A 19,896-nucleotide genomic window follows, 5' to 3' on the forward strand; every position below is an offset into this window, starting at 1 on the left:
TATTTTTTTTCTGCATAGGAACAGTGGTGGAAAAAGTACCCAAATCTCAAACTTGAGTAAAAGTAAAGATACCTTAATAGAAAATGACTTAAGTGAAAGTCACCCAGTAAAATACTACTTGAGTAAAAGGCTAAAGAATTTGGTTTGAATTATACATAAGTATCAAAAGTAAATGTAATTGCTAAAATATACTTAAAATATAAGAAATCAAAAGTAAAAGTACAAGTGTAAATCATTTCAAATTCCTTATATTAAGKAATCCAGACAGCATCGTCTTATTTTAATTTACGGATAGCCAGGGGCACGCTCCAACACTCAGACATCATTTACAAACAAAGCATGTGTTTAGTGAGTCCGTCAGATCAGAGGCGGTAGGGATGACCAGGGATGTTCTCTTAATAAGTGTGAATTTGCTAATTTTCCTGTCCAGCTAAGCATTACAATGTAAAGAGTACTTTTGGGTGTCAAGGAAAATGTATGGTGTAAAAAGTAAATACTTTTCTTTAGGAATGTAGTGAAGTAAAACTACTTAAGTAGTAATTTCAAGTATTTTTACTAAATTATTTTACACCACTGCATAGGAGCAGGTTGACAAATTGAGTTTTATATGAAATATGTGACTCTGTGTGATGTGGTTTCCTCTATACTGACTTTTACAGGACGTGGTTTGCTTAATTTCAAAGGTTACTGTGACACATAAGTGATTATGTGGTGAAAGCAACTGTGATGAAACAACTCATCAAGCACATCACAAGGTCTGTAAAAATCAAGATAACTAAAGACACAATCAAGACAGCAAGGATTTAATTTCCCTTTTTATTGGTGGTAAAAACATAATCATATAAAGTGAGGGAGCAATGGGTAAGCATACAGGACATTTAAGAGATATATGAATGATGAGCATCAGGGTTGGGGTCAATTCCATTTCAAATCCAGTCAATTCAGGAAGTACACTGAAATTACAATTCTCTTCAATGCTTATCAATGATAATTTGGAATATATATTATATATTTGGTTTACTTTCTGAATTGACTGGTATTGACCACAACCCTGATGAGCACTACAGTTTGGGCACATTACAGGGGCAAATCAAGACCCCTTGATAGCTGTCAAGACACAGACTAACCTGTCAGGCCAACTTAGCATACATTTTTGGGCCTTTGAAACACAGCATCCCATGTCTCTCAGTCTCAAGCTTTGGACAGTACTTGTGCGCATGCCTTATAGGGATTTCAATATTGACAGACTAGTCACCGGATGTCAATTTACTGAAACCGTCACAACAAACTAGTCCAGCCCTCATTCCTCCACTGTTAAGACAAAGAGTCAGTAGAGATCCTCCGTCATGCTGCAGTCTCACACAAGGGCTTGGTTCATATGTCTAAATGCTTCACAACAGCTGTAAATATTGCAGTCTCAGAAGGAGCTGCAGTCTCTATCGTTTATTCTCTGAGGCCAGATAAACAAAGTAGAGAATTGCTTTTATTTTCATTTATTTTATTTAACTAGGCATGTCAGTTAAGAACAAATTCTTATTTGTTATTCTTACCCCAGCCAAATCCTAACGACGCTGGGTCTGTAGTGACACCGCTAGCACTGAGATGCAGTGCCTTAGACCGCTGCGCCACTAATTGTTTGTGTATGTGAGAAAAAATGTATACACCTGAGTGTCTTTGAAATGGAGAGAGAGAGTATGCGTGTTTTGGCGAGAAAATGTGTGTTGGATAGACCATCTGGAAAGATATAATAGCCAGTGATTACATGAGGTAATAAATAAATAACAGAATATACTAATATATGCATCCTAAAGACAGAGAGAAAAACAAAAACACAGTTTTCCCCTAGCCTCAAAACCCACCAAACATCCTCATCACTTCTTCTTCTTCTCCTGTGTGGAGTCGAACCAGGCGTCCAGCAGCTTCTTACTGTAGTAGATCTGCCAGGCGTGCACCTGCACCGCCACCACCATCACCAGGTACATGACGGTGACCGCCGCCCAGCCGAAGATGAAGCGGTAAGCCTTGCCGTGGCGGTACAGCTGCTGAGCCTCGCCGAGCATCTCCATGGAGCCGTAGAAGAGTGGAGCGATGGAGAACAGGCCTGAGCTGATCATGGAGATCACCAGGTAGCTGATGTTGTTCTTGGGCAGCGACAGGCTGCCGGTGACCAGTGGAAAGAGACTGATCAGGTAGGGGTACTCCCATCTGTAGGGCTCAGCCACTTTATCACTTGACACCAGGTCGAGTTTGCTGGCGATCACCTGGGCCGCCACCAGAAGCCAGAGCAGCAGGTGGACGAAGTTGAGTTTCCGGATCTCAGACTTTAGCGAGGCGCTGGAGACACAGGGAAAAGGGGGAGAGGGAGTTGAGACAGTATGGTTAATGGATAACTATAAACAATATGGTAATAGACAAGCAGGCACACTCAGACAGACAGAAAGGCAAGCGCAGACAAACAGACAGGCAGACAAACAAGCGTACAGACAGACACAGACACAGACATACAGCCAGCCAGCAGACAGACATGACTGATTACCTCATCTGGTAGTGTGAGGCCACCTTCTCTCTGTGTTTGAAGTCACTCCCATCAGTACCTGCAGCTCGAGGGCCCACACGAGACGTCATGGTAACAACCTGCTTACCCAAATACCACGCAACAATAATTTGTCTTATTTGACTTGGTGTACATTTTCTAATTTATTTTGCCCACATCTGATTCATCAATAATGAGCATATGCGTTCTTTACATGCATTTAATCCATGACAATGACAAAGAGTTGATCCATGCAGACAGACACACTGATGTGATGATCAGTCTTCTATTTCTACACTTAAACAATTGAATATTAGAAGCTCCTCTATTATTTAAGTTGTTTTATCAACCGTAATATAACATCAATAGATATGAATAGTAGCTAGCTGCATATTTCTCTGGCAACTGGGAAAGCTTTGCTAACGTTCGCTATTTAACGTTAGCTAGCATAACTTTCACAAGCAGTTGGTCACGTTAGCTGGCTATGTTAAGCGGATTCATTCATTGTCCTTTTGGAAAGGAGGTTACCGAGATCACACTATAGCTGCATAAATGTCTTTGTATGCAAACGTTTCAGCTATTTATTGGTTCATCCATGTGTCATCCATATTTCACCTGCTAATAAATTGTAATGCTAACGTACGTTAGCAATCGCTAACTGGCTAGCCTACTGAAAATTACCTTGAATGCAGTAATTCACGATACAGTAGTTTAAAAATAACAATTAATTGAGGATTCTTACCGTTTGTTACTGAGATGCTGAATGAACGTAGTTAGGTAGCTACTACAGTATCTAAATATGCCTAAATGCCAAGATGAATAGAAGCTGGGTGAATAGATAGAAGCCGGCTGAATAGAGGACAAGACACATGCGTTGTGCGCACTGCGCACGCGCATCACATCAGTCGCAGCATCCCTTTTTCAGTCGCAACATCCTTCATGAGACTTTCGAGACTGGTCCATTGACTATTTTGGCTGCTTCGTTTTCCATCACGGAAACATAATTGTTGGTAAGACACCAAAAACGTTTCCTTTTGTGTTTTGCGGGAAAAAGAAAGCACCTCTTAAAACGACGAAATACAATAATACATTTCATTAAAATTAACATTCCGTTTTCCACACCCTCAATTGGTACTCTATAGATGTGCCCAAAACATGTGTGATAGAAGAAGCTATACGATGAATCCTATTTACCTTATTCATCTTTTTCTTGAGCATATGATACCATTTAATAACCATGGGCGAGTCAACTTAGAGTATCTGTCTGTCTCTGGCAGCACAGAATGCTCATCTCTTCTCACTATGGCATATCAGTCAAGAGCAATATGATCAAGACAGAGCCAGAGGATATTTACTGGCCATCCGGGGCAAGTAAAATTACTTTATTGAAATTTGACTGGTGAACTGGACTAATCTGATGTGCACTTATCAGTGTCACACAATAAAATAATACATGTTTAGATATATGTTAAAAGAAGAATAACACATGACCTTTTAGTTAAATCATCTTTATTTAAAAAACAACATCCACAGTATAACAGTAAAAAGATAAAAACTCAAGGTTTTGTTTGGTTATACTGTGTTTAGCACCATGGACTGAAATAAAGATAGAAAACAGAATTAATACCTGGAGTCAAGGGGGGGTAGAAGGGTAGGGATGGGTAGAAAGGAAGGGTAGACTAGAGGGGTTATGTATAGGGATATATAGGTGGGTGAGAGGTGAGGGAGGGGGCATGCAGGAAGGCATTTTCATCCTTCCCCCTCTCTCTTTTGACATTCTATTCTTTGTCTATATTCTTTGTCTATAAGTCTCCTCACTAACTTGTAACCACAACCACCTCCTCCTGGTTTGTTTTGGGCATTATTCTCGCTGATTGACATCAAAGTATTTATTAACCTTCAATCTTAACCTCCACATACAGTACCTTTAACCCAATTACTTAAATTCTGTACTGCTGAACCCAGAGGGACTAGGCCTACACACCATTTCCCCCAGAGTAATTCATTCATTCAATTATCTTTTTCAAAAGTTATTCACAATTGATTATCAATTTCTATCCTACTTACATAACCGTATAGGTCATCTAAATGAGTGTCTAGCTGTTGGTCATACGTGTTTCATACCTCTGTCAGTATAGTGCTACTGCTTCATTCAGCTGACAACAGACACATACAGCAAGAAGGGGCTTTGTAATGAGTGCAGTGGTTTTCATATTTGTGGGCTAGTCAGTGTCTGTTGGAGCATTACTCTTACTCTTTACGTGCCACAAGAGGCATCGCTTTGAACCAATACACCCATAATGCATTATATTCCCATCCATTTCATGCAACAGAATCACCCCTATAAACATCACAGATGATGCTTGTCTGCAAAAGTAACAACAAAAAATAATCACACAAATCAAACAAAAACAAAACAACAAAGTTATGTAACAAACTCAAATGTGACATAAATGATAGCACCACTTTATGTGAATCTTGAACTGTCTCTATTGGTTTTCAATTGCCATTTTATAAGTACCATAATACAAAAGTTCAGGTGCCAATATAGGTATTCAATTTATTTTCTTTAGTTTTCTTTTTAAAGTTATCCAATTTACATTCTTTGCCACAGTTTCGTTTATGGCAGCTGCCAGTTTGAATAGGAACATGTAGGGGCAGGGGAAAACACAATACTAAATATATACCTCAGATATCCCATTCTTTCTTCTACAGTCTCCAAATCAGTCTGTGCTGTACATTAAATCAAACCAATATATATCACCACATTTTACAATAAATGAACCCAGTTGCTGTAATGGAATATTTTAATGCAGTGTTGTTGTGATAATTTCTCAGACCAGTAGATAGATACAGCAATCTTTGTACCCCAACATACATTGTTATTAAAAACGGCATATATGTACCCTCACACAAGTACACTCCTCTCTCAGAATTTCCCTGGGACGGTCCGACATGTCCTCCCGTCACTGTCGATCTCAACAGCGTCAATCTCAGCAGATAGTTGATGTTTTTAAAACAACATATCAATTTTAAGAATTCTATAATCAATGTTTACATTTCTCCAACAGTCTCTCTCTTTGTGAGCGTCTCTTCCTCTCTGAAGGTTGGTGTTCTTACATGGGGTACAACAAGTACCCAGAGAAGGAGGAGTGGACGTATTGGCCAGCGTATAGTCCTGCGGCCTGGTCCGAGGGTAGCTGGAGGTACACAGTGTCCCCGGGCTGTAGAGGTAACACTGCGCTCCCCGATGCCTGATCCAGGAAGCCCTTTTTATACTCATCATATGTGTACATCACAGGCTCATCGTTCCTCATCAGTGCAACCCAGACGTTGGCCCCTTTGCAGCTGATGTGGTAGGCAAAGTAGTAGATCCCGGGCATGTCGCAGGTGAACACGCCTGTCTGGGGGTTGTAGTTCTGACGTCCGTTGTACAGGATTTTGTCGAACACCACAGCCGTGCCCACAGGTGGGAAGGGCGTGGTCACCAGAGCCGTGAACGCGGGCATCTCCAGGCCGTTGGGGCCCATCACTTCTCCGCCGTTTCCTCCATATTTTCCCTTCTTGCCATAACCGTCAGTCTTGACTCCGTCCAGCCCAGGAGGAAAACCCATCTCAGGGAGGACTGCTCCCATGTCAGTGGGTCCGGGGGGGCCTGGGGGACCAGGTGGACCTGGCTGGCCTGGGTTTCCCGGTGGTCCTCCAGGACCTTCTTTACCTGGAGGTCCAAGAGGACCAGGGACACCTGGGTTTCCCTTACCATCAACGCCGGGAAGACCAGGAGGTCCGCTGTCACCTTTAGTTCCAGGAGCACCAGGAGGTCCGATCGGCCCACCTGCACCTCCCAGACCTGGAACGCCCTTAGGGCCTTGGGGACCCTTCTCTCCTGGAAGTCCTCCCTCTCCCTTTGGCCCAGGTAGACCTGGAATACCAGTGGCGCCTGGTAACCCTTTGTGTCCGCCTTCCCCTTGGGGTCCTACAGGCCCGGTGGGACCCCTTGGCCCTGGCTCTCCTCCCTCTCCAGGGAAGCCATTCTGACCATGCAGTCCAGGAGGACCAGGCTCACCCTGGCCACCTGGCAGCCCCTTTTGCCCTCCCTCTCCAGCCTCTCCTTTTGGCCCTGGTTGGCCAAGACCTCCAGGGGGTCCCATAGGGCTAAGGGGACCAGCTGGTCCGATTGGTCCAGGTGGTCCAATCACACCTGGAAGTCCTCCATGGCCTTTGTCTCCCTTTGGTCCTGGGCCTCCGGGCATCCCACCCATCCCTTTATCTCCCTTGGGTCCTGGGAATCCTGGTTTTCCAAATCCGGGCAATCCAGGCTTCCCCGGCAAACCTGGAGGGCCTGGGTGCCCTTTCCCACCGGGCATGCCTGGTTGTCCAGGCAGACCATTCTGGCCTGGTTTCCCTTGGCCTGGCAGCCCTGGTGGACCGGTCTCGCCCCCCTCTCCTGCTGGTCCAGCCAGTCCCTGCTCTCCAGGAGGGCCTGGTTTCCCTGGTCCTCCTGGTGGCCCCAATATACCATTCATTCCAGGCTTGCCCACANTATATATATATATATATATAAATTTTTAAATCGGCTTTTTAGGTCCTCCAATAATCGGTATCAGCGTTGAAAAATCATAATTGGTAGACCTCTAGTTAATATCATCAGAATGATATAAGCACTAGCTGAACTGATTAGTTTATGATGAACAATCCCTTCCCTATCCAGATAGGCCTTTTATCAACAAACAGTTACAATACATAGATTCAATCACGTCAAATGCAACTACTTTAGTTGATTTTGATTTGAACTTGGTCTGGCCTTTGGCTAGCAAACAAGCTAGCTAAATTAGCTACCAACAAAAGGTGTCTGTCTAGATAGTTTGCATAATATAGAAAGTAATGACACCCATCTCATTTTAACATAAGGCTTGTACAGAAGTCATTCAATTAACTTGCTGACTAATGAAAGGGCAAGGTTCGGGATTACAGCTTGTCATTTTATTTGCAGTGATTCATGACGTGATAGCTAACGTTAGACGTACCTAACGTTACCTAGCGTGGTAATTTGACAGCTCGTTCGTTTGCTGTTATGCCAATAACTAACTCTAGCTCAAAATCTGTTGCACTGGCTATATTGTTAGCTAACATAACTAGAAAATTGTATTGTTACTAGAGGTGTCAAAACGAATGTAACTCGCTAACTAGCTAGTAAGAAAGCCAAGTTGGTTCATACATAGCCAATTTTCCTGTAACTGACAGGATGTAGAACCATGCCAAATACAGACCAACTCAAAACTCCAATTTATGGTTAGAATGTTGACTTCCTGCAAAATAATTCACAGTTTATCGTTTTAACCGGCATCAGAGAATGAATGTTCGACTTAATTTAATACAAAAACCAATATAATTGCACCAATAAAATGATGTATACAATTTAAGAGGTCTTTGAGAAAATAAAACAAATGTGGCTTTAAAAACACAACAAACCCGATGCTAGCGTCAATCGTTAGGTAGAAATGCTAATTGTGATTGAGATTGTGATTCAGGTTGTCAATATTAGCAATATCGAAACAGACAGCTATATGTATCCCACCTGTAACTGGACGACTTGATCCCACTGTTGTGTCGGTATTTCTCTCAGGATCTTGTCAGCCAAAATGTTTAACCAGGGCTGGCAAACACAGAATCCTAGCCTCACATGAGGAAGTCTGCCCGCTTGTCGACGTAAAACCTGTACGTGTCGTACAGTGGAGCGCGCAGTAGTGACTCAACTATTTAACGTATTTTTTTTCTGCATAGGAACAGTGGTGGAAAAAGTACCCAAATCTCAAACTTGAGTAAAAGTAAAGATACCTTAATAGAAAATGACTTAAGTGAAAGTCACCCAGTAAAATACTACTTGAGTAAAAGGCTAAAGAATTTGGTTTGAATTATACATAAGTATCAAAAGTAAATGTAATTGCTAAAATATACTTAAAATATAAGAAATCAAAAGTAAAAGTACAAGTGTAAATCATTTCAAATTCCTTATATTAAGKAATCCAGACAGCATCGTCTTATTTTAATTTACGGATAGCCAGGGGCACGCTCCAACACTCAGACATCATTTACAAACAAAGCATGTGTTTAGTGAGTCCGTCAGATCAGAGGCGGTAGGGATGACCAGGGATGTTCTCTTAATAAGTGTGAATTTGCTAATTTTCCTGTCCAGCTAAGCATTACAATGTAAAGAGTACTTTTGGGTGTCAAGGAAAATGTATGGTGTAAAAAGTAAATACTTTTCTTTAGGAATGTAGTGAAGTAAAACTACTTAAGTAGTAATTTCAAGTATTTTTACTAAATTATTTTACACCACTGCATAGGAGCAGGTTGACAAATTGAGTTTTATATGAAATATGTGACTCTGTGTGATGTGGTTTCCTCTATACTGACTTTTACAGGACGTGGTTTGCTTAATTTCAAAGGTTACTGTGACACATAAGTGATTATGTGGTGAAAGCAACTGTGATGAAACAACTCATCAAGCACATCACAAGGTCTGTAAAAATCAAGATAACTAAAGACACAATCAAGACAGCAAGGATTTAATTTCCCTTTTTATTGGTGGTAAAAACATAATCATATAAAGTGAGGGAGCAATGGGTAAGCATACAGGACATTTAAGAGATATATGAATGATGAGCATCAGGGTTGGGGTCAATTCCATTTCAAATCCAGTCAATTCAGGAAGTACACTGAAATTACAATTCTCTTCAATGCTTATCAATGATAATTTGGAATATATATTATATATTTGGTTTACTTTCTGAATTGACTGGTATTGACCACAACCCTGATGAGCACTACAGTTTGGGCACATTACAGGGGCAAATCAAGACCCCTTGATAGCTGTCAAGACACAGACTAACCTGTCAGGCCAACTTAGCATACATTTTTGGGCCTTTGAAACACAGCATCCCATGTCTCTCAGTCTCAAGCTTTGGACAGTACTTGTGCGCATGCCTTATAGGGATTTCAATATTGACAGACTAGTCACCGGATGTCAATTTACTGAAACCGTCACAACAAACTAGTCCAGCCCTCATTCCTCCACTGTTAAGACAAAGAGTCAGTAGAGATCCTCCGTCATGCTGCAGTCTCACACAAGGGCTTGGTTCATATGTCTAAATGCTTCACAACAGCTGTAAATATTGCAGTCTCAGAAGGAGCTGCAGTCTCTATCGTTTATTCTCTGAGGCCAGATAAACAAAGTAGAGAATTGCTTTTATTTTCATTTATTTTATTTAACTAGGCATGTCAGTTAAGAACAAATTCTTATTTGTTATTCTTACCCCAGCCAAATCCTAACGACGCTGGGTCTGTAGTGACACCGCTAGCACTGAGATGCAGTGCCTTAGACCGCTGCGCCACTAATTGTTTGTGTATGTGAGAAAAAATGTATACACCTGAGTGTCTTTGAAATGGAGAGAGAGAGTATGCGTGTTTTGGCGAGAAAATGTGTGTTGGATAGACCATCTGGAAAGATATAATAGCCAGTGATTACATGAGGTAATAAATAAATAACAGAATATACTAATATATGCATCCTAAAGACAGAGAGAAAAACAAAAACACAGTTTTCCCCTAGCCTCAAAACCCACCAAACATCCTCATCACTTCTTCTTCTTCTCCTGTGTGGAGTCGAACCAGGCGTCCAGCAGCTTCTTACTGTAGTAGATCTGCCAGGCGTGCACCTGCACCGCCACCACCATCACCAGGTACATGACGGTGACCGCCGCCCAGCCGAAGATGAAGCGGTAAGCCTTGCCGTGGCGGTACAGCTGCTGAGCCTCGCCGAGCATCTCCATGGAGCCGTAGAAGAGTGGAGCGATGGAGAACAGGCCTGAGCTGATCATGGAGATCACCAGGTAGCTGATGTTGTTCTTGGGCAGCGACAGGCTGCCGGTGACCAGTGGAAAGAGACTGATCAGGTAGGGGTACTCCCATCTGTAGGGCTCAGCCACTTTATCACTTGACACCAGGTCGAGTTTGCTGGCGATCACCTGGGCCGCCACCAGAAGCCAGAGCAGCAGGTGGACGAAGTTGAGTTTCCGGATCTCAGACTTTAGCGAGGCGCTGGAGACACAGGGAAAAGGGGGAGAGGGAGTTGAGACAGTATGGTTAATGGATAACTATAAACAATATGGTAATAGACAAGCAGGCACACTCAGACAGACAGAAAGGCAAGCGCAGACAAACAGACAGGCAGACAAACAAGCGTACAGACAGACACAGACACAGACATACAGCCAGCCAGCAGACAGACATGACTGATTACCTCATCTGGTAGTGTGAGGCCACCTTCTCTCTGTGTTTGAAGTCACTCCCATCAGTACCTGCAGCTCGAGGGCCCACACGAGACGTCATGGTAACAACCTGCTTACCCAAATACCACGCAACAATAATTTGTCTTATTTGACTTGGTGTACATTTTCTAATTTATTTTGCCCACATCTGATTCATCAATAATGAGCATATGCGTTCTTTACATGCATTTAATCCATGACAATGACAAAGAGTTGATCCATGCAGACAGACACACTGATGTGATGATCAGTCTTCTATTTCTACACTTAAACAATTGAATATTAGAAGCTCCTCTATTATTTAAGTTGTTTTATCAACCGTAATATAACATCAATAGATATGAATAGTAGCTAGCTGCATATTTCTCTGGCAACTGGGAAAGCTTTGCTAACGTTCGCTATTTAACGTTAGCTAGCATAACTTTCACAAGCAGTTGGTCACGTTAGCTGGCTATGTTAAGCGGATTCATTCATTGTCCTTTTGGAAAGGAGGTTACCGAGATCACACTATAGCTGCATAAATGTCTTTGTATGCAAACGTTTCAGCTATTTATTGGTTCATCCATGTGTCATCCATATTTCACCTGCTAATAAATTGTAATGCTAACGTACGTTAGCAATCGCTAACTGGCTAGCCTACTGAAAATTACCTTGAATGCAGTAATTCACGATACAGTAGTTTAAAAATAACAATTAATTGAGGATTCTTACCGTTTGTTACTGAGATGCTGAATGAACGTAGTTAGGTAGCTACTACAGTATCTAAATATGCCTAAATGCCAAGATGAATAGAAGCTGGGTGAATAGATAGAAGCCGGCTGAATAGAGGACAAGACACATGCGTTGTGCGCACTGCGCACGCGCATCACATCAGTCGCAGCATCCCTTTTTCAGTCGCAACATCCTTCATGAGACTTTCGAGACTGGTCCATTGACTATTTTGGCTGCTTCGTTTTCCATCACGGAAACATAATTGTTGGTAAGACACCAAAAACGTTTCCTTTTGTGTTTTGCGGGAAAAAGAAAGCACCTCTTAAAACGACGAAATACAATAATACATTTCATTAAAATTAACATTCCGTTTTCCACACCCTCAATTGGTACTCTATAGATGTGCCCAAAACATGTGTGATAGAAGAAGCTATACGATGAATCCTATTTACCTTATTCATCTTTTTCTTGAGCATATGATACCATTTAATAACCATGGGCGAGTCAACTTAGAGTATCTGTCTGTCTCTGGCAGCACAGAATGCTCATCTCTTCTCACTATGGCATATCAGTCAAGAGCAATATGATCAAGACAGAGCCAGAGGATATTTACTGGCCATCCGGGGCAAGTAAAATTACTTTATTGAAATTTGACTGGTGAACTGGACTAATCTGATGTGCACTTATCAGTGTCACACAATAAAATAATACATGTTTAGATATATGTTAAAAGAAGAATAACACATGACCTTTTAGTTAAATCATCTTTATTTAAAAAACAACATCCACAGTATAACAGTAAAAAGATAAAAACTCAAGGTTTTGTTTGGTTATACTGTGTTTAGCACCATGGACTGAAATAAAGATAGAAAACAGAATTAATACCTGGAGTCAAGGGGGGGTAGAAGGGTAGGGATGGGTAGAAAGGAAGGGTAGACTAGAGGGGTTATGTATAGGGATATATAGGTGGGTGAGAGGTGAGGGAGGGGGCATGCAGGAAGGCATTTTCATCCTTCCCCCTCTCTCTTTTGACATTCTATTCTTTGTCTATATTCTTTGTCTATAAGTCTCCTCACTAACTTGTAACCACAACCACCTCCTCCTGGTTTGTTTTGGGCATTATTCTCGCTGATTGACATCAAAGTATTTATTAACCTTCAATCTTAACCTCCACATACAGTACCTTTAACCCAATTACTTAAATTCTGTACTGCTGAACCCAGAGGGACTAGGCCTACACACCATTTCCCCCAGAGTAATTCATTCATTCAATTATCTTTTTCAAAAGTTATTCACAATTGATTATCAATTTCTATCCTACTTACATAACCGTATAGGTCATCTAAATGAGTGTCTAGCTGTTGGTCATACGTGTTTCATACCTCTGTCAGTATAGTGCTACTGCTTCATTCAGCTGACAACAGACACATACAGCAAGAAGGGGCTTTGTAATGAGTGCAGTGGTTTTCATATTTGTGGGCTAGTCAGTGTCTGTTGGAGCATTACTCTTACTCTTTACGTGCCACAAGAGGCATCGCTTTGAACCAATACACCCATAATGCATTATATTCCCATCCATTTCATGCAACAGAATCACCCCTATAAACATCACAGATGATGCTTGTCTGCAAAAGTAACAACAAAAAATAATCACACAAATCAAACAAAAACAAAACAACAAAGTTATGTAACAAACTCAAATGTGACATAAATGATAGCACCACTTTATGTGAATCTTGAACTGTCTCTATTGGTTTTCAATTGCCATTTTATAAGTACCATAATACAAAAGTTCAGGTGCCAATATAGGTATTCAATTTATTTTCTTTAGTTTTCTTTTTAAAGTTATCCAATTTACATTCTTTGCCACAGTTTCGTTTATGGCAGCTGCCAGTTTGAATAGGAACATGTAGGGGCAGGGGAAAACACAATACTAAATATATACCTCAGATATCCCATTCTTTCTTCTACAGTCTCCAAATCAGTCTGTGCTGTACATTAAATCAAACCAATATATATCACCACATTTTACAATAAATGAACCCAGTTGCTGTAATGGAATATTTTAATGCAGTGTTGTTGTGATAATTTCTCAGACCAGTAGATAGATACAGCAATCTTTGTACCCCAACATACATTGTTATTAAAAACGGCATATATGTACCCTCACACAAGTACACTCCTCTCTCAGAATTTCCCTGGGACGGTCCGACATGTCCTCCCGTCACTGTCGATCTCAACAGCGTCAATCTCAGCAGATAGTTGATGTTTTTAAAACAACATATCAATTTTAAGAATTCTATAATCAATGTTTACATTTCTCCAACAGTCTCTCTCTTTGTGAGCGTCTCTTCCTCTCTGAAGGTTGGTGTTCTTACATGGGGTACAACAAGTACCCAGAGAAGGAGGAGTGGACGTATTGGCCAGCGTATAGTCCTGCGGCCTGGTCCGAGGGTAGCTGGAGGTACACAGTGTCCCCGGGCTGTAGAGGTAACACTGCGCTCCCCGATGCCTGATCCAGGAAGCCCTTTTTATACTCATCATATGTGTACATCACAGGCTCATCGTTCCTCATCAGTGCAACCCAGACGTTGGCCCCTTTGCAGCTGATGTGGTAGGCAAAGTAGTAGATCCCGGGCATGTCGCAGGTGAACACGCCTGTCTGGGGGTTGTAGTTCTGACGTCCGTTGTACAGGATTTTGTCGAACACCACAGCCGTGCCCACAGGTGGGAAGGGCGTGGTCACCAGAGCCGTGAACGCGGGCATCTCCAGGCCGTTGGGGCCCATCACTTCTCCGCCGTTTCCTCCATATTTTCCCTTCTTGCCATAACCGTCAGTCTTGACTCCGTCCAGCCCAGGAGGAAAACCCATCTCAGGGAGGACTGCTCCCATGTCAGTGGGTCCGGGGGGGCCTGGGGGACCAGGTGGACCTGGCTGGCCTGGGTTTCCCGGTGGTCCTCCAGGACCTTCTTTACCTGGAGGTCCAAGAGGACCAGGGACACCTGGGTTTCCCTTACCATCAACGCCGGGAAGACCAGGAGGTCCGCTGTCACCTTTAGTTCCAGGAGCACCAGGAGGTCCGATCGGCCCACCTGCACCTCCCAGACCTGGAATGCCCTTAGGACCTTGGGGACCCTTCTCGCCTGGAAGTCCTCCCTCTCCCTTTGGCCCAGGTAGACCTGGAATACCAGTGGCGCCTGGTAACCCTTTGTGTCCGCCTTCCCCTTGGGGTCCTACAGGCCCGGTGGGACCCCTTGGCCCTGGCTCTCCTCCCTCTCCAGGGAAGCCATTCTGACCAGTCAGTCCAGTAGGACCAGGCTCCCCTTGCCCACCAGGCAACCCCTTATGACCTCCTTCTCCAGCGTCGCCTTTTGGCCCTGGTTGACCCAGACCTCCAGGGGGTCCCATGGGGCCAAGGGGACCAGCTTGTCCAATTGATCCAGGCTGTCCTAGCATACCAGGCAGTCCTCCATGGCCCTTGTCTCCCTTTGGTCCTGGGCCTCCGGGCATCCCACCCATCCCCTTATCTCCTTTGGGTCCTGGGAATCCTGGTTTTCCGAATCCAGGCAATCCAGGCTTCCCTGGAAAACCTGGAGGGCCTGGGTGCCCTTTCCCACCGGGCATCCCTGGTTGTCCCGGCAGACCATTCTGGCCAGGTTTTCCCTGACCTGGCAGCCCTGGTGGACCGGGCTCTCCGCCCTCTCCTGCTGGTCCAGCCAGCCCCTGCTCTCCAGGGAGGCCTGGTTTCCCTGGTCCTCCTGGTGGCCCTGACATGCCATTCATTCCAGGCTTGCCCACACCAGGCATCCCTCCCTGTCCTGGAGGTCCAGGAGGTCCTGCTAGTCCTTTGTGGCCTGGCTGTCCTGGCTGTCCAATCCCCTTGTCACCCTTGGGTCCTGGTAATCCTGGTAGTCCCGACAGGCCCTTGTGTCCTGGCTCTCCTCTGGGTCCTGGTTGTCCTGGCAACCCCCCAGCCCCTAGTTGTCCTATCCCTGGAAGACCTGGAGGACCAGGGGACCCCTGAGGCCCTGGCTGCCCCATCGGACCCTCCCTGCCGCTGGGGCCCAATTCTCCAGGTACTCCTGGCTCTCCCATGCTGCCTGGCTTGCCTGGAATTCCTGGGAGTCCTGGTTTTCCTACTCCTGGGAATCCTGGGGGACCAGCGTGGCCTGGTTTTCCTTCCCCTCCTGGCTGTCCTTCCCCGGGAGGTCCTGGAGGCCCAGAGGGACCCTCAGGTCCGGGAGGCCCAGCTGGGCCCTGCTCTCCTGGCAGACCCCCAGGGAGACCTCCCACTGCCCCACTGGGGATGGTTTGACCTGTGGGGGATAAGATGTCCATTCAGTCTAAACATTCCAAGATGGCAGAGTGTGTGTCCTAACTCGAGTTAGGTTAAGGTAATAAACATTGAAGATTGACATAATCTTAATATAAGTAACATACTACTGGCCTACTTTTGACCAGAGCCACATGTCATTTGAGATTGCCCTTCGGTCTCACCTTTATCCTGTCCACTGTTGACTACTCCACCCTTGTGGGGGTTCGCCTTGCCCATGTGCATGGACATCTGTGGGATCTCTTTTCTGTACTGGYGGTACTGCATGTGGGGCATCTCTTTTCCCGGCCAATGCTGCTGAGGGTGCTGCTCCTTACCCCCTATGCCCATGTGGGACAGGTGTGGCGTGGGCTGATGCTGCTGCGGGTGCTGCTTGTGTCTGTAGTACGCTCCCGCGTGGACAAGAGGTAGTACTGCAAGCTGAAGCAGAGCCACTAGGAGAGGGAGGGGGGCGGAGAAGGGAGGTACAACCATGGCCTAGGGAAGTCACCAGAGGAGAAGTCTGTTAGACAATCAGTTAGTTGATCAATTGATCACAAAGTCAATCAGTTAATAAAGTGAATCTAATTCACAATGCAAACAATCAAACATTCAGACATGGCGATAAAATCCATAGGCCTATGACTGGTACTATGATTCATATCCTGGTAGACCTTTGCATTGCTCTGCCTTCACCTGCTGGACACTTACATGTAATGCATCCAACATGCATTTTGCAGTTATAAACCACCACCAGCACTGGTGGAAAAAGTACACAATTGTCACACTTGAGTAAAAGTAAAGAAGTATATGTTTAGTGAGTCAGCCAGAACATAGGCAGTAGGGATGACCACGTGTTCTCTTGATAAGTGTGAGTTTCACAATTTTCCTGTTCTGCTAAACATTCAAAATGTAACGAGTACTTTGGGTTGTCAGCGAAAATGAATGGAGTAAAAAGTACAATAGTAAAAGTACAATAGTAAAAGTAGAAGTTGTCAAAAATATAAATTGTAAATTAAAGTACAGATACCCAAAAAAACTACTGAAGTAGTACTTTCAAGTATTTTTACTTAATTACTATACACCACTGACCACCAGTCACTCAACACTCAACAAAGGCGCCATCCTTTTTAAACAATAGAAAATGAAAAAGGAGTTTATGTTGCAGGATGTTCTTTTTAAACATGCTGACTGCTGACTGACTACACTGTACCTTGGATTTCAAACAGCAGAGGAAGCAACATGAGAAAATGACAAATAGCCATTTTAACTCAAGATAGGGAGGCGGGAGAAAGTCTTGTCTGTTATTTCTCTTAACATGTTCTTTCTTTCATAAAATAATGAATAATACAATGAGGCTGATTTTGGCTGGGCCGACTGTTAGATAGCCTTTTTATGTGGCCCTGACCTTTTACTGTGAACCTCCCGGATCTTCCTATGAGGGCGCTCTATCACAGGCGGTTAGTGGCACCTTAATTGCGGAGGACGGGCTCGTGGTAATGACTGGAGCGGAATTGGTGGAATGGTATCAAATACATGTTTTCCATGTGTAAAATTTGTTTGAACTCCACTGTCGGTATTCTGTCTCTAAAAATGGTCTATCATTAGCAGCACCATATCACCAAGTAAAATTCTGACTGTGTGAATTAGTCAGTAGGCGAATAAAGGTGATCCTGATTCTGAGAGCTGGTCTGGCAAATATATGCAGTAGGAATGACTTATTACTGTTGGCTTGGCCTCTTAGGGAGTCAGTTCAACCCAATTGTCACAGCTGACCTTTGTGAATGAGAAATATTCAAATCAAATCACATTTTATTGTTCACATACACATGGTTAGCAGATATTATTGTTCACATACACATGGTTAGCAGATATTATTGTTCACATACACATGGTTAGCAGATATTGCAGTGATGTATGGGCCGAACGCACTACCTCCGTAGTGGCCTTGGAGTCGGAGGCTGAGCAATTGCCGTACCAGGGAGTGATGCAACCAGTCAGCATGCTCTCGATGTTGCCAGCTGTAGAACCTTTTGAGGATCTCAGGACCCATGACAAAATCTTTTTAGTTTCCTGAGGGGGAATAGGCCTTTGTTGTGCCCTCTTCACGACTGTCTTGGTGTGTTTGGACCATTCTAGTTTGTGTGATTGGAACACCAAGGAACTTGAAGCTCTCACCTGCTCCACTACAGCCCCGTCGATGAGAATGGGGGCGTGCTCAGTGCTCCTTTTCCTGTCGTCCACAATCATTCTTAGTCTTGGTTACGTGCCTGGGATCTGAGCACGGCACCGTGGGCTCCAAGTGTTGAGGATCAGCGTGGCAGATGTGTTGTACCTACCCTCACACCTGGTGGTGGCCATCAGGAAGTCCCAGGATCCAGTTGCAGAGGGAGGTGTTAAGTCCCAGGATCCTTAGCTTAGTGATGAGTTTGAGGGTACTATGGTGTTGAACACTGAGCTGTAGTCAATGAATTAGCATTCTCACCAAAGTGTTCCTTTTGTCCAGGTGTGAAAGGCGCGGAGTGTGGATGTAATGGAGAATTGCATCATCTGTGGATCTGTTTGGGCGGTGTGCAATTGGAGTAGGTCTAGGGTTTCTTCGATAATGGTGTTGATGTGAGCCATACCAGCTTTCGAAGACTTCATGGCTATGGACGTGAGTGCTAACAGGTTGTAGCCATTTAGGCCGGTTGCCCTTTGCGTTCTTGGGCACAGGGGACTATGCTGGTCTGCTTGAAACATGTTATTTACAGACTCAATCAGGGACATTGTTTGAAAATTCAGTGAAGACACCTGGCCAGTTGGTCAGCACATGCCCGGAGCACACGTCCTTGGTAATCCGTCTGGCCCGCGCCTTGTGTATGTGACCTGTTTAAGGTTCTTACTCACGTCGGCTACGGAGAGCGTTATCACACAGTTGTCCGGAACAGGAAAGTAATGAACTACTGAAAACACTACCAAGATTTATTTAGTTCAACTACCACCCAGCTACTGAAAATTGAGTTAAATTACTAGTTGAATTAGGTGTTCACTCTAAGGTTGTATGCTCACTACTTTCCAAACAACCGCGCGAATGACGACGAAACAAGCTTTCAATGTGGGGGGTATTGCTGTGAAACCAGGCTAAAGAGGAATGGCATGTCATGTGTCTCTCCCTGGTGGGCTAGATGGTGGTTAGTGCAGGTGTGTCGATCTAGCTTGGGGAGACTCCTACAGACTCATTCACCCTGGAAAAATGTTACAATAACTCTCCCATTGACACCAGGGGCTCTAGGTTAAAGATACATCACTATCAGGTACAATACCGCTGGGGGGGGGAGAGAGAGAGAGAGAGAGAGTGAGAGAGAGAGAGAGAGAGAAGAGAGAGAGATGAGAGAGGAGAAGAGAGAGAGGACAACACACCAACACAGCAATTGGTGAACAGGTTGCGAATAATCCCATTGGAAATGAATAATAGCTCTCCATCTTTCCATCAGGTATGGAGGTAATGCCACTATCACTTTAATAATGTTTACATATCTTGCATTACTCATCTCATATGTATATACTGTATTTTATACGATCTATTGCAATCTTGCCCTATGCGCTCCGTCATTGCTCATCCATATATTATATGTATATATTCGTTATTCCATTCCTTTACTTAGATTTGTGTGTGATTAGTAGTTGGTTGTGGAATTGTTAGATTACTTGTTAGATATACTGGTCTATCGGAACTAGAACACAAGCATTTCGCTACACTCCAATAATATCTGCTACCACGTTAGTGACATAATTATCTGTAACCCGTGTATGTGACAAAATGATCTGCTAACCACGTGTATAGTGAACAACTAATATCTTGCTAACCACGTGTATGTGAAATAATATATCTGCTAACCACGTGTGTATGTGAACAATAATATCTGCAGTTAACCACTACGTGTATTGTGAACAAGAATAGTATCTGCTACCACGTAGTGATGGTGAACCAATAATATCTGTCTACCAGTGTGTAGGGTGAACATAT

At 43.8% G+C, this 19,896-nt stretch overlaps 4 protein-coding genes across 6 annotated transcripts in view; all 4 read right to left on the bottom strand.

The window, feature by feature from the left end:
* Positions 1-802: 802 nt before the first annotated feature.
* Positions 803-3,425, bottom strand: LOC111979529 (protein jagunal homolog 1-A-like). Of its 2 annotated transcripts, none has more exons than XM_024010132.2 (3): positions 3,276-3,425; positions 2,537-2,594; positions 803-2,334 (listed from the first exon to the last, which is right to left on the bottom strand). In XM_024010132.2, the coding sequence occupies exons 2-3, from the start codon at positions 2,539-2,541 to the stop codon at positions 1,872-1,874; spliced, it is 468 nt and encodes a 155-aa protein (XP_023865900.1). In that variant the 5' UTR covers positions 2,542-2,594; positions 3,276-3,425; the 3' UTR covers positions 803-1,871. The 2 variants fall into 2 exon arrangements, with proteins under 2 accessions (XP_023865900.1, XP_023865893.1); XM_024010125.2 differs by having other exon boundaries at positions 2,537-2,634; positions 3,276-3,424.
* Positions 3,426-4,025: 600 nt separating this feature from the next.
* On the bottom strand, positions 4,026-7,069 carry LOC111979552 (collagen alpha-1(VIII) chain). Its single transcript, XM_024010152.1, has one exon. The coding sequence runs from the start codon at positions 7,057-7,059 to the stop codon at positions 5,650-5,652; it is 1,410 nt and encodes a 469-aa protein (XP_023865920.1). The 5' UTR covers positions 7,060-7,069; the 3' UTR covers positions 4,026-5,649.
* Positions 7,070-9,101: 2,032 nt separating this feature from the next.
* LOC111979557 (protein jagunal homolog 1-A-like) lies at positions 9,102-11,724 on the bottom strand. Of its 2 annotated transcripts, none has more exons than XM_024010166.2 (3): positions 11,575-11,724; positions 10,836-10,893; positions 9,102-10,633 (listed from the first exon to the last, which is right to left on the bottom strand). In XM_024010166.2, the coding sequence occupies exons 2-3, from the start codon at positions 10,838-10,840 to the stop codon at positions 10,171-10,173; spliced, it is 468 nt and encodes a 155-aa protein (XP_023865934.1). In that variant the 5' UTR covers positions 10,841-10,893; positions 11,575-11,724; the 3' UTR covers positions 9,102-10,170. The 2 variants fall into 2 exon arrangements, with proteins under 2 accessions (XP_023865934.1, XP_023865928.1); XM_024010160.2 differs by having other exon boundaries at positions 10,836-10,933.
* Positions 11,725-12,324: 600 nt separating this feature from the next.
* The window catches only part of LOC111979542 (collagen alpha-1(VIII) chain), a 28,708-nt gene continuing 21,136 nt past the window's right edge, over positions 12,325-19,896 (bottom strand). Inside the window, exons 2-3 of the mRNA XM_024010142.1 lie at positions 16,073-16,385; positions 12,325-15,891 (exon numbers count right to left, since the gene is read on the bottom strand). Of these exons, the coding sequence (XP_023865910.1) occupies positions 13,949-15,891; positions 16,073-16,382 (2,253 nt within the window). The 5' untranslated portion in view covers positions 16,383-16,385 and the 3' untranslated portion in view covers positions 12,325-13,948. The remainder of the gene's footprint in view (positions 15,892-16,072; positions 16,386-19,896) is intronic.

The sequence above is a fragment of the Salvelinus sp. IW2-2015 genome, linkage group LG2, assembly GCF_002910315.2.
Source record: "Salvelinus sp. IW2-2015 linkage group LG2, ASM291031v2, whole genome shotgun sequence".
Lineage (NCBI taxonomy): Eukaryota > Metazoa > Chordata > Actinopteri > Salmoniformes > Salmonidae > Salvelinus > Salvelinus sp. IW2-2015.

Coding starts and splice junctions, on each gene's coding strand:
- LOC111979552 (XM_024010152.1), bottom strand. CDS start 7,059: ATGAATGGTATATTGGGGCCACCAGGAGGACCAGGGAAACCAGGCCCT.
- LOC111979557 (XM_024010160.2), bottom strand. CDS start 10,924: ATGACGTCTCGTGTGGGCCCTCGAGCTGCAGGTACTGATGGGAGTGAC. Junction 10,634..10,835: donor GCCTCACACTACCAGATGAG/GTAATCAGTCAT, acceptor CTGTGTCTCCAG/CGCCTCGCTAAAGTCTGAGA.
- LOC111979529 (XM_024010125.2), bottom strand. CDS start 2,625: ATGACGTCTCGTGTGGGCCCTCGAGCTGCAGGTACTGATGGGAGTGAC. Junction 2,335..2,536: donor GCCTCACACTACCAGATGAG/GTAATCAGTCAT, acceptor CTGTGTCTCCAG/CGCCTCGCTAAAGTCTGAGA.